This window comes from Odontesthes bonariensis, chromosome 3, assembly GCF_027942865.1.
Source record: "Odontesthes bonariensis isolate fOdoBon6 chromosome 3, fOdoBon6.hap1, whole genome shotgun sequence".
Taxonomy (NCBI): Eukaryota; Metazoa; Chordata; class Actinopteri; order Atheriniformes; family Atherinopsidae; genus Odontesthes; species Odontesthes bonariensis.
Window position 1 is genome coordinate 5,573,833 of NC_134508.1, and position 12,600 is coordinate 5,586,432.

Here is a 12,600-nt window from a genome sequence, read left to right on the forward strand (position 1 = left end):
GAGAGAATGAGAGGATTGGAGCCCTTAAAAGCAACGCTGGGCTAATTCTGCTTCAATTCTGGGTGGATTTCCTCACATGAACTGCTAGCCTCAGGTCCTTCCACAACACTTCATCTGGAGTAAGGCCAGAACACAGACACTGAACCACCTTGGTGGAGTCCAAACTCTTTAGAGGTGGTTTTCCAGCCCGATGAGCATCAACAATGCAAAGATCAGACTTTGTTGAGATGTGTTCAAACTGAACCTGATGTTGACCACACTGTTGGTCTTTATCCGATTTAAGGACTTGTGTGGAAATCTGTTGAAGTTCAATACAATTTTAATGCAGAAACAGCTAAAAACATTTTAAGTTCATGGTTCAGGCTCATATTATAACGTAAATTTGGTCATCTACGTAAATCCTCTGCATCCTGCCTACAAATCTGTTACCACATGATCTGAATGTTCTGATCAATTCTACCATTCAGAAAAAAAAGCCCGACACACAGAAGACGAGGAGCAGAAGAACAAATTGGATGCTTGACAATAGACTTTAGACGATAGATTATCCACATCTCTACAAGGTACCATGAATAAATCCAGCACTCTGTGGAAATTTTTGGGATGAGGCACCAGGGAGGCTTCATGACCATGACCCTGACCCACCCGCGACATTAAGTTATATTAAGTGGGTTTAGAAAAGGGATGGATGGATTAGGGACAGGTAACATGGTCCCTAGCAAAAATTATGATTAAATATTTACGGTAATATTTAGATTGTCTCAACATCTGTATGATAAATCAATCCAAAAAAGTGTTAAGATTACCCAGATTGACATTTTAGTTCATTTAGAAGTAACAAAAAATTAATTTATGCATTTTTTTTCTCTTTGTTTTTTCTTTCTTTTAGCAATTCTTTTAGCAACACCTGCAGATAAAGGTTAAAAAACCCAAAAACTTTTAGTTCTGTTCCACTTCAAGTTGATCTTGTACAGCGAGTTAACTTGTGTCTTCAGGTGAGCAGGCCAGGCAGGGTCAGTGAATATGTTAGAGGCAAGGAGTGCTGCTATCAGTTTCTCTATAACCCACTTCAAACAACAAGACCTCTGACACAAGAACAATCAGCTTTAATGGGTTTGACAATGAGAGAGGTTGGGTAACTTCTGAAGAGGGAGAAACGTGGCTTAAAGTCAACAAATCGATAGCCTGGGAATTCCCATGCTGCTTTGCACGCGATTTCATTCTCACTGCAAAGGCAGCCTGGAAACCACCGCCCTTATTTTGGCCAGAGTTTGGGAACCAATCACAGAACGGGGGGGGGGGGGGGGGCAGCAAGACGATGACGACGTCTATGCACTACACCGAAGCTTGTAGAGTGTTAATCCAACATAACAGCGGACACAACGTTACCGTTCGATGCAGCCTTAGAAAGTGTTTTAAGTAAGTTTTAAAATAAGTTTTACTTTTTATTTTACTTTTTTTTCTTCTTCTTCCTCGTCGAATTTCTGTCGTCATCTGGTATAAGTGATACAATTGGCTATGAATCGTGCGCAAAGCAGCATGGGAAGAACCAGACGCCATTTGATAGACATTCGTAGCGCCCAATAAACGGCTCTAGGCATTCGGAAACCACGCCTCAAATACGAGAAAATGCACACCTAGTTCCCAGACCACCATCTCATCGAGATGTGGACGCGTCAGCCAGGCTAACAAATCGAAACATTTATCTACAAATGCTTTAAGAGTGAAGTCACTTTATGATACAAAACAAGAGTAGAAAACAATTCTTGAAATACTTTATTTATAATCTGAGCTGGTGTAAAACCTCCCCGACATACAGGCTGTGCTACACACTCAAATAAACACACACAAGTTTCTTACCGCTGTGGAAAGTCTGGAGGCCAGGGTCATCTCCAAGTTGCCTTTGAGCCCCAGTAGTGCAGGAACCAAGATGAACACCTCCGACACCTCCGTGAACACCGTCCAGTGCTGCAATGACCACCGTGTAGTATCAATAACACAACATCAACAAAGTGAAAACACTGCCACACTGAAATATGGCTCACAGACAAACAGAACAGGGCCAAATGTATCTGGGTCTGTGTGACACTGTTCTTCATTACTGATTCAGTGGTGATACAAGACATGCACGATAGAGCCGATAGCTCTAAGTCTCTATGGTCTTTTCAAACTATACATGCCGCCTCTCATTTACAAGAACAAAATCAAAAGGACTTCATGCTGAAAATTTTCTCTCTTTGGTCAAATTGTTTTTCCCTTGACTCTTTTTTATCGTTACCTTCCAGTTTCCAAAAAAAACCCCAACAGCTTAAATGTAGGGAAATGGCTGCCTCATGCGTCAGTGTAATGATGAAGGCGTACTTCTCACTGACTGTTGTGTTATTCTTTAGATTCAACAATCATAGAACAAATCATGAACTTTTAATATCAAAACCTGTAGTGCATAGTATTCTAGAATTCACTTCACTTCAGCAGATCCAAAGTGTGGAACAGGGTGTCCACTGATTGTTGTTTCCCCATCTAATCCAATTGGGATTAAGAAAGAGAGCATTGTCCTCCTAGCATGCTAGCTCTGTCGTTGTCTCGCATGGAAATTACAAAAAAAAAAAAAAAAAGCATGGATGAAGTAGATGTGTTTATTTAAAAATGAAGGTGACAAGAGATCTTAAAAGGCTGTTCTGTTGTTATTCTGTTGTTTATTTATGTATTTTTGTGGGGGTTTGTGAAGGGAGAATGGCTGACAGAACTAGCTAAACTAACAGCTATTCAGGACAGGGTCACCAGAGGAGCCATTTTATTATTTTTTTTAAAATCTAAAGTAACTCAAACTTTAAAAAGAAAATCTACTATTGTAGATTTAAACACTGACTCTGACTTGTGGAAAGTCAGTGTCAGATACTGGCCATGCTAACTGCATCAAATGCATGCTGACTTGATGGACCAGCTCACAAACTAAAATTGACCAACATGAACACCATACCTGGCTGATGAATTACGTCAAACGGTATGGCAACGTGTTACAACAATGACAACAAGCCCATAATGCCAACTTATTCAAAGCCTCCACCTCATAGTGTTTCAGAACAATCGTTGCTATGAGCAACCATGTTAGTACAGTCTCAGCATAAAAGTGTAAAGTAAAACGTTTCAGTGTGCATTACTCCTGCGACCAAACAAAGTGTGAGGCCAACTCAACCATCAGCCAGGCCAGCTAAATTTAAAAGACAACTTGAGAAAGGACAGCCTTCGAGAGTCACAAATCAAGTTTAGCACGTGTAAGAGAACGTGACTACCTATCCAATGGATGGCCTTTAGTGAAATTTATAGCTGCTGTTACTGGGCCTGACCCTCGATAACCTCGTCCATGGCTGCTGGCCAGTCCTCTAGAGGTGGGTTCCAAGTGACTCTCTGGGACTTGTCAGTGTGGTGAAGTGCTGCCTCTATTAGGCTCCATGCGGGGATGGCAGGTCTGCGGTCTACTCTAGCCCAAAGGGACGCTATTGCTGATGCTGAGACCATCGATCTATCTCCAGTGAAAGTGCTTATCTGTGGAGCCGGTCCCGCAGGCCTCAAGCACTTACAGTCCAGCCTGCCCTGAGCTGAATCAACATTCTGTAAAGCTGACACAAGAAGTAGAAGGAGGGGAGAAAATAGACGATTGGAAGTAGTGGAGTAGCTGATACTGAAGCAAAGGACAAATACTGCTGCCATTTTTCAAACAAAACACACACACACACCCCAGATGTACAGCACTGATAGGGAATGTCATCCACACGCTATGTGTGGGTAAAACTCCCTCTGTCTGTCCTTTCAGCTGTCATCGGGCCAAACAGAGCTCCTTTCCAACAGCCATCCCCTTTGGCTTGGCTCGCTGCCCTCTGCCAACCCAGCAGCCTTGTGAGCACCTCTGTGAGCACTCCTCTCCCCTTTTAAAGCCGCATGTTTTCAAGCTTTCTCCCTCACTCTACTTCTGTCTCACTCCCCTATCTCCCTCCTTGACTCCCCTGTGGTGATATATGTTGTTGTCTCCATGGAACACTGGCTCTGAGCCAAACAAGCCCTCCCTCCTCGTGGCCACCTCCTCCGTTCTAGGAACTCTACTGGACAGCCCCAGTACCTCTGTGTACAGACCTATAGGAGCTCTGGTATGCAAGCCCCACGAGGGTCCGGTTGCCCAGTTGAGTAACATGGCCCCATTTTATTTGTGATCACTGTACTTTCTGTACTGAGTGCGGAGCTGAACCTGTTGGTGTGCAATGTCACAGAGTCACTGCGTCTCCAGCAGCGTCACAGAAACTACACCAACCGATGTCCGTTTCATTTTCCTGGTCACGCAACATCGATGGTACAGTTAAGGTACCATCATGTCAGATTAATATATCTGGGGTTAAAAGCCAGTTAGATGCAAAACATGAGGGGTCAGGAGTGAAAAAAAAATGCAAGGGGGAGGGGGCATAAAGAAAAGAGAGAGACTAAGAGACTTTGAAATGCTTGAAAGGTTGTCATAATAAGAACTGAAGCTCCCTGACATGTACACACAAAACAAATGGTCAAGCTTTAAACTATGTCCTAACATAGCCGCAGACCTGAGCATCCGGGGTGCAGATGATGATGGGCCGAGGCTTGAACTGTCTGCTCAGATCAGAGGGAGTGCGAATAAGCAACATGGGAGTTTCAAAAGATTCCTGAGAATCCTTGAGAGAGTGAAAGATTAGCCAGGGCTAAAGACAACAAAACGGCACTATAACCCCCTAATCCTCTCAGTCTCTATCACTCATATCCTAAACAAGTATCAATCAGAGATATTGCTAGGTTTCAATAGCCCCAAACTGACCTGTTGTTAATAATTGTCAGGTCATAACAACAAGGAGAGAAGGAGGAAACTGACAAAAAGGCGCGTCCTATCAAAAACAGATCAGACGCCATTCAAAGTTCTTAAAACCAAACTAGGTTCAGGTTCCTAAAATGTGAATTACGATTTGTTAGAATTATCAAACCAAATAATGGGAGGAAAAAAATGAAACTTGTAAGCACTTTACCACAAGTGGATTGAACTTTGTCTAATAAAGTCATCGTAAAAAGCCATCAAGATGATTTAGTCTGAGGGAATTAAACCCACGCTCTGGCTTCCCAGCGGCTCCTGTGCGAAAACCAGGCAAGTGGATGTGGTTGGACCAAAATTATTTCTGGTGGGAAACAGGGGGTTGGATGGTGTTAAAGCTTTGTCTCGACTAAGATTTCCTGTTTACTGGTACTTAGTATTTTTAGACTGTTTTTGTCTCACTTTTTTTCTTTATTTGGGTGTTTAGGTCTATGGACACCACAACCCACAGGGTTTGGGTTAGGGTTAGACATACGACACACACAAAGATGATAATGATAATATGCTGCACAAACAATGCTGTTTTTATTTTTCCTTAGTTGTTGTTGTTTTTTTAGACCTTTTTGGTTTGAGATTTTCTGCACAGATTATGGAAGCACAGGTGACAGTGTGCAGCTGCTCTGTGACTGAAAATCCCCCATTTGGCCTTTGTTCCTGCCATTCCCAAGAAAACTAGCACTGAGTGACCTTTACAAACCACATGGGACCTTCAGTCCAACTGAGCTGGTCACCCTTAGAATTCTAAGTTGTGGCTCTGTCTGAGAGAAATGAACAGTTTTAGATCGTTTCGCTGCCAAGCCAAGAAGCAGAACTATGCAGACGTCTCACCCCTCTATACCAGCCTGGGCAGTCCTTCGAGCCAATTTGTGTAGGAGTGTGCGTGAGTCTCTGCAGAACGGAAGTGAGCGCTTGTCAGTCAAAATGGTTGTAGGTTGTGACTGGCTAGAATAACTCCTCGTTGATGATAGCCTCAGGGCGCAGTAACTGTTTCTTACAGGTCAACAAGACTGTGAAGAAGTAGAAGCTATTTATTTATTTATTTTTATCATGGCTATATTCTTTACAAACCTATATAGAGAATAAAGTTGTTCTATAATCTTTTTGTGGTGGTGGATAACGAGCATCAGCACTGTCACAAATTTGCGTGAAGGTAAACTGTTGCAAATCCATTTTACCCGATAGGGACAGAGCCTGCTAACATTTTAAGTAAGCTAGTGCTAGCATAACACAACAGCAGCACAATATGGGCAACTATTTCCAATGAAACTTTTTTAAGCTAAAGTCTGCTAAATCAAAAAATGCTTTCTGCTAGCAGTTTATGTCTGTGTGCTGCACTCCAACCCTCTGCTTTACACATACACATTTCTCCGTTTCTGTCGCTGAGACTGGAAAGTGGCCCGTTACGACTATGTGTTCACCCGTGGTCAATAAAATCCTATTTCTTTTTAAAGCACTGCATTATCTGCTCACTGAAGTTAAAGAGTGTGTTGTGGGATTTTGGATGCATGTAACAAGGGTTAATTTGGCTTGTGTATAATTCCACAAAATTATTGTTTTTAAATTGTTTTTATGACATTTATAAGAATAGTCAGGTGGAACTTTTTTTTTTTTTTCAGTTTCTGTACATTCTTTTATGGGGGAGCAACATCTGTGACAAAAGACAAGGGCTGTGTTCGAAACTGCATACTACTCCTACTACTCATACTGACTTTTTTCCCGAATGCATACTAGATTCACCGAAATGTTGGGTATGCATCATGAGGTTATTACTCATACTCAAACTACCCAAGATGCAACGTAACGTGACGTCGCCGATCGTCATTTCCTGTCAAAACGGCAGTTTCAAGCTAGCTACAACGAGGCTAGGTTCACTTCCTGTTTTCAAAACAAAAGCACCAATAGTATGGTAATGGCTTTCCCTTTGATAAAAGGCAACGGGTATTTTATTTTGTGAAAATAACCGGAAGTGCGTTCCTCACTGCGGCTAGCTTTAGTAGCGCCAAATTCGTGGGAACAAAATTTTAAATAGCCGGTATTTTTTCAGGTTTTCAACACGTTGGGGATCTAAACAACTACTTTCTCGCCTGAAAATGTTTCAAATGTTGCTAAAGTTTGCAGAGTTAAGAGCTTAAGCGAAATCAGCTTCAGGCCGGCTGATTTCAGCCAGGGCAGGAGCAAAATGCATTGTGGGTAAACGCTCTGCATACTGTCTGATCGATGAATATGTCGTATACCAGTATGTAGTATGTAGAATGCGGTTTCGAACACAGCCACGGTCCTGCCTAAACTCTTCCTCTTTTTTCTGATGTTCGGTGATGAAAGGTGAGCTCCCATTTTGTCATTTATATTTGGCATTTCATTTTGTCAGGTATGCTCCATGTTTTACTTATTTGTGCTAATGTTTGCGTCATTGTAATCGCGGCTCTTTTATCTGATGTTCGGTGAGGAAAGGTGGAGGAAAATAAAGACCTTCGAAAGAGCAGCGGTGTGGTCTCCATTCGTTCTAACCTTAACACAACGCAGAGGTTTCATACGGATTACATACATGTACAGTGATCACTTAGACAGAAAGTTAGAAGAGGCATAATGTCGCCACTGCTCCACTTCCTGTTGTTTGGCGAACACTGCATCTGTGAGCCTACCGCTTTTAACTACTTCTAACCTACTCAGGTAGCTACGTTTAGTCCTAAAAGTCACTAGATTAGTCACTTGTTGCTTTTCTAAAAAAAAGAAAGAAAAAAAAGAAAAGCGGCAAGCTTCAAGTCTAATTAGCCAATCGTGTCTAGTGATTCAAAAGGGCCTACTGATTAAAAAATGAAAAGAGGCTCTGAGAGTGTGTGTGCTGACCCATTTCAAGAGGTCACATTTCAAATAGCCTCATAGAAACTGAAGCACAAGTGAAGTCATACACATGTCAAAGTTGTAGTTTCTAAGCTTTGGCCAGTAAGGTAAGTTAAAGTTCTGTCACTCTGCCGTGTTCAATTTCACTTTTAATGGAGTAAAATGTGCAGTTTGACCAAATCGATGAGGAGACGAGGGGGGAAAAGATAGTGAGTCTTAGATAGAGTTAGAGAATTACCCTCCTGCAAGGACAGGGAGGATTAGCTGAGTTAGCATTTCCCGGTGTCATGGAGGGGGTATTAGGCAGCGAGGCAACCCACTAAATGCTCAGCCGAACTCACTGGAACGGTCGTCTCAGACGAGCCTCACCTGGCGTCTCAGTGCAGGCACTTGTTGCAGGCAGTGGAGAACAGTGAGGTCTTTTCTGTGACTTTCTTCCTGTTCTCAAATTGCAGCAGCACAGTGACTAAAGTTGAAGCAGCATGAAAACCTTTTGACCTCAAATCTCTACATTCCTGGTGGAGTGAGGATACCTCACCACACAGTAATAGAGGCTCTGACACCACACTAGATTCTGTTTTCAAGCTCAGCTGCAGTGTGCTGCCATTTCAGGTGCTCAAAGAAAGTAAGCTCATTCCCCTGCCTCTCCCAGTGGGTCCCCAGTGTTGGCATCAGTATGCGTGCACACAATGTACTGGTCCTCTGGCAGGCTGACACCTCCAGCTTTGTCTGCATTACAAGCTATCTTTAAAAGAAATGTGAAATGTCACAATCACTTTGCATTTTGGATGTTCTAAGAGCAAAACAACAAATGCAGTGAGTGAACAGGGAAAAGGGTTCAGTTATAGTCAGGCTCCTCTCTGGCTGCACACTACACTACAACAAACACCTTCCAAGTATGTCAGATTTCAAGTGGAAGAGTGTGACGGGTAATTAGGAGACACACTGTATACCAGTATGGAGCCCTGGAGACAGGCAGGCATGCCGTAAAGTAGGAAAAGGTTATTTAAATACCCCCATCACGTGAGACCACCGGCCTGTCCACATATCTCAAAAAGTATTAGATAAGCCAGCAGCACAGTGACTGAAACATGCCAAGGGGAGCAAGTCTTGCTAAGCCAGTTCATTCATATGTTCCAGTAACAACCCGTCCACACAGCATGACTCAGTGCACGTGGGCTGCCCAGTGGGGTTCTTTCGAATATTTCAAATGTTGTTTTCCACTCGTAACTGGGCTCTAAGAATAGGCTACCAGCTTCCAAAGCCCCCCAAAACCTTTCATTTCCCACCCACGTTACTTTGGCTTTGTTCAAGAACTGATTCTTATGAGGTGCAGCTATTCAAATGAGATAATGCTGCACATAATAATTAAAAATGTACACTGTGTGTTTTTACTATGTAAGAGGTACATTAGGATTTCTCACCTGGACGAGGTCTAGCAGCATTCCTGCTGCCACGGTCCCAAACCCGGCCAGCAGGAAGGGGAAAACCACCTGCAGGCCGATGGAGAAGGCGGTCTCCTTGAGGGGTGCCGATGGTTCTGGGCTCTGATCGGTGCTGGTGTCGTCGCTCTCGTTGCTCTGGCTCGCGTTCTCCAGGAGAGCGTCCTCCTCCCGCTGACCTTTGGCGTTGGCCCGACAGTCCATGGCCACTACAATCTCTGACCTCTCCTCATCCTCCCCGGTCTCACCGGCCCTCTCTGTGAAAGACGTGACCTCGGTGAGCTCCAACTCGCCCCCGGTCCCTGGGCTTCCCTCTTCGGGGCTTTTGGTGAGGATCACCGGGTGGACGGTGCAGTTGGAATTGAGGAAGGTTGTGGTCAGGGGGGCTCCCTCCTTCATCTCAATGGCCCCAGAGGACATATCGATGTCAGGGAGTTTGTCTTGTTCTTTCGACCAAAGTACCATGCGGAAGCCTTGGGAGGACGGTGGACTTGACAAGAAAAAGTCAAGAGTGTCTTGGCCCTAACGGTTTTATGGGGAGATCAGAATGGAACCGGCCGCCTGATCTGGTTTTGAACCTGATCAGTCTGATTGATTTATCCCATTAAAGAGGCTCACGGGGAGTGGGAGTTGCTATTAAAGACGAGGAGAAAACTGCTCTGTAGGAAAAAAGTTGCAGTGAGGCACATGCAGCTGTGCGTCTGCAGAGCCTGTGTTCCTGTCGGTGCTTTGGTAGTAGAACCAGTATGTTCTCCATTCACTGCAAGATGCTACGGGTAGGCCGGGAAAAAAAAGGCATAGTGATTCAAAACAGAAGAGAGAGAAAAACAACAGGGACTCACCACAGAAATCCCCTCCAGTTAACTGTAAACAGTTCTTTAAAGTCCAGTACAAGCTGAAGAAACACTGAAGTAGCCAGACTGCAGCACAGACTGCTCAGTGTGCGCCGGGTGTGTGAGACTGGTCAGTGCACCGGGCTGGGACTGTCTCACCTTACACCATGTGGCAGCTGGGAAGTTTTTAAAGAAGATATTTAAAGATGTGCTGAATGAGGATTGAATTACCTGCAGAACCTCTCCAAGAACCTCTTCAAACCAGAGTTAGCAGTCACCTGGAAAAGGAGCACATGCACTGATTATTGAGTTTCAAAGCAAGACGTCGTCCAGTCCTGTTCTAGTTTTATTTTCCAAATATCACAAAACCGGTCGGCCAATTCCCTTTACTTTAACAACGCGACTTCGTCCTTCATAAATGAAAAGAAATCAGTTGATAGAAACACAAACAAAATAAAGTAACGTTGCCCTCAGCTATAACTGAAATTAAAACATCGATATCTTTCCACCTGTCGTGGATGTCCAGTCGCCTACATCCTAAACACGAGGCTTTAAAATAAATCAGTCGAAACGTCAGAAACTCACTCTGAGGTACTTTGAGCAACACTAATGCTGTGGTAGCTTTCAAGGCAGCTCCTCACTCTCCTCTGATATTAAGGTAGTGCTCAGGAAAAGGCTCAACGATGACTTCAAATAACGATTTCATCCAGCGCCACATTTCCTCAAGCCTGCTAAAAATACTCTGCCATTAACAGAGGAGCAGCTTACATGCTCTGGAAGAGGTGTCCCAACGGTGTCAACACCAGGGCCTCGCAAAGTATCCTGTGGAACCTTCAGCATAAAAACACCCCCGCTTTTTCCTGAGCATGGCCCACACTCAGAATGATAAAAACTTTATCAAATTCAGTTTACTAGCCCCTATTGTACCAAGAACTTCTCTAGAAATCCATTTTCAGCCAGTTGCCAAGTTTAACCAACGTGCACTGTGCGTTGATTTGAAATGGCTAACAAATCAAGGCTCCCTTCATTTCCTGAAACAGTCAGCATTAACTTAGGCCTAAAAGCCCTGCCATAATAAAACTCTACAGTGCATGAAACTTTCCTCTTCTTGTTTCTATTCCCTGTGTTTTGAGATGAAAAAACACACACACAAAAAAAACACAGATTCGTCCCAAGAACTCCTTTCTCCGTCCAGCTCAGTTGGATGATGAAGAGATCAACAGGACCTATTGGAAATAATGGTGAGCTCAGGGGATTTCTACTGTTCCGTCTGCCGCGGTCTGAACAGAATCTATCATTAAAAGAATAAATGGCAGCTGTAATCGTGAGGGCCAAATCTCCAAGCCTTCTCTGCTCTCTCTGACTTTGCACAGCTCTCATCCGGCTGCATGTTGCGACATCCGCGCACACACTGTGGCTTTCCCCGCTGAAACAATCCTCTGCTTAGTAGTCAGGACCAATAGTACCCGAACCCAACATGGCAAAGGCGTAAATTAGTGCTCCCCTGGTCCAGGCTGAATAGACGATCCTTCCTATTCTGCTCTGCTGCTCATTTATATAAGGGCAGAGGGGCTTTCTATTGCGCCGCCGGGCCGGAGCGTCCCTCCGCCGTCACCAACGGTACTTCCAGTAACTCATAAAAAACTGAGATGTAAATGCACCAAAACTCTTCTTTAACATCACCGTGTCACATAAAGGTGGATGCAGCTGTTCTGCTGTCAGAGGGGCCAAATGGCACCTCCCGGTAAGATCACAGGCATCAATCCGACTGTCGCTTTCTTCTCTTAAATAAAATTACAACTAGAGTGGTCTCAAAAAATATAAGAAGAATTAAAAAAAGAGCCCCAGGGTGGTTACCTTATAAGTGACAGCGGTCCGGAGAAGAAGAAGAAGCGAAGTAAGTACAGTGATCAGTATGCGCGCACGCGTCCGTGTGGCTGGCTGGAAGTCGCTATCTGCCACTTCTGAGTTTGGTAATGCGCGCAGGCTGAAGCGTGTACGCCGGTGCGCACGCCTTATGTACGGAACCGGCTCTGCACGGCTGCCTTAATGGTTAATGTTGGCTAATGGTTAAACCCTCCCTCCCTCCCGCGAGGTTAAGGTTGTGTCCCAGTCTCTCCCCGACCCCCTTCACATTTCACCCCGTCCAGTGGCCCCCGCCGCCCGGCCGCTTGGATGCGCATCTATAATACACCCGTCCGGTGCAGGGGGGCAGGAAGCCACAAGGCGGGCCCCTCCCCTCCGCTCCGCTCCCCGCCCCTCTCCTCCCCTCCACGCTCTGAGCTGGCTCCCTCCTTCTCTCGCGCGTATCCGTCGGGCAGAAAGCGCGTCCCCTCGGCCCCCACGTGTGTGGAAACTGTGCGGTGCCAGTCTGCTCCACAAGCCGAGTAATTTACAACCAGTGGCTCAGAGAGAAGTTTGAATTTAACAACAGGCCTAGATTCCTGGACGAGTGGGTGCACACGCATGTCGGTACAGTCTAACTGATTTTAGTCACTAATCAACAAGCACGGAGAATAAATCAATCTGAGTGGAAAGTCTTAAACAACAGCTCCGCGACACGAAGCAGCTGGATAAGAATAGGATGTTTGTATCTGTAAAA

The 12,600-nt window shown here is 44.6% G+C and overlaps 1 protein-coding gene across 3 annotated transcripts in view; it reads right to left on the reverse strand.

Moving 5' to 3' along the window:
• slc41a1 (solute carrier family 41 member 1) overlaps positions 1 to 12,054 on the reverse strand; it is a 32,772-nt gene extending 20,718 nt beyond the window's left edge. The window contains exons 1-4 of one of the 3 annotated variants that reach the window (XM_075460138.1): positions 11,856 to 12,054; positions 10,230 to 10,276; positions 9,148 to 9,935; positions 1,861 to 1,968 (exon numbers count right to left, since the gene is read on the reverse strand). In XM_075460138.1, coding sequence (XP_075316253.1) covers positions 1,861 to 1,968; positions 9,148 to 9,630 — 591 coding nt within the window. In that variant the 5' untranslated portion in view covers positions 9,631 to 9,935; positions 10,230 to 10,276; positions 11,856 to 12,054. Of the gene's footprint in view, positions 1 to 1,860; positions 1,969 to 9,147; positions 10,277 to 10,583; positions 11,666 to 11,855 lie in introns of those variants that run through there. The other 2 variants (XM_075460139.1, XM_075460137.1) reach the window with 2 other exon arrangements.
• Positions 12,055 to 12,600: the final 546 nt, after the last annotated feature.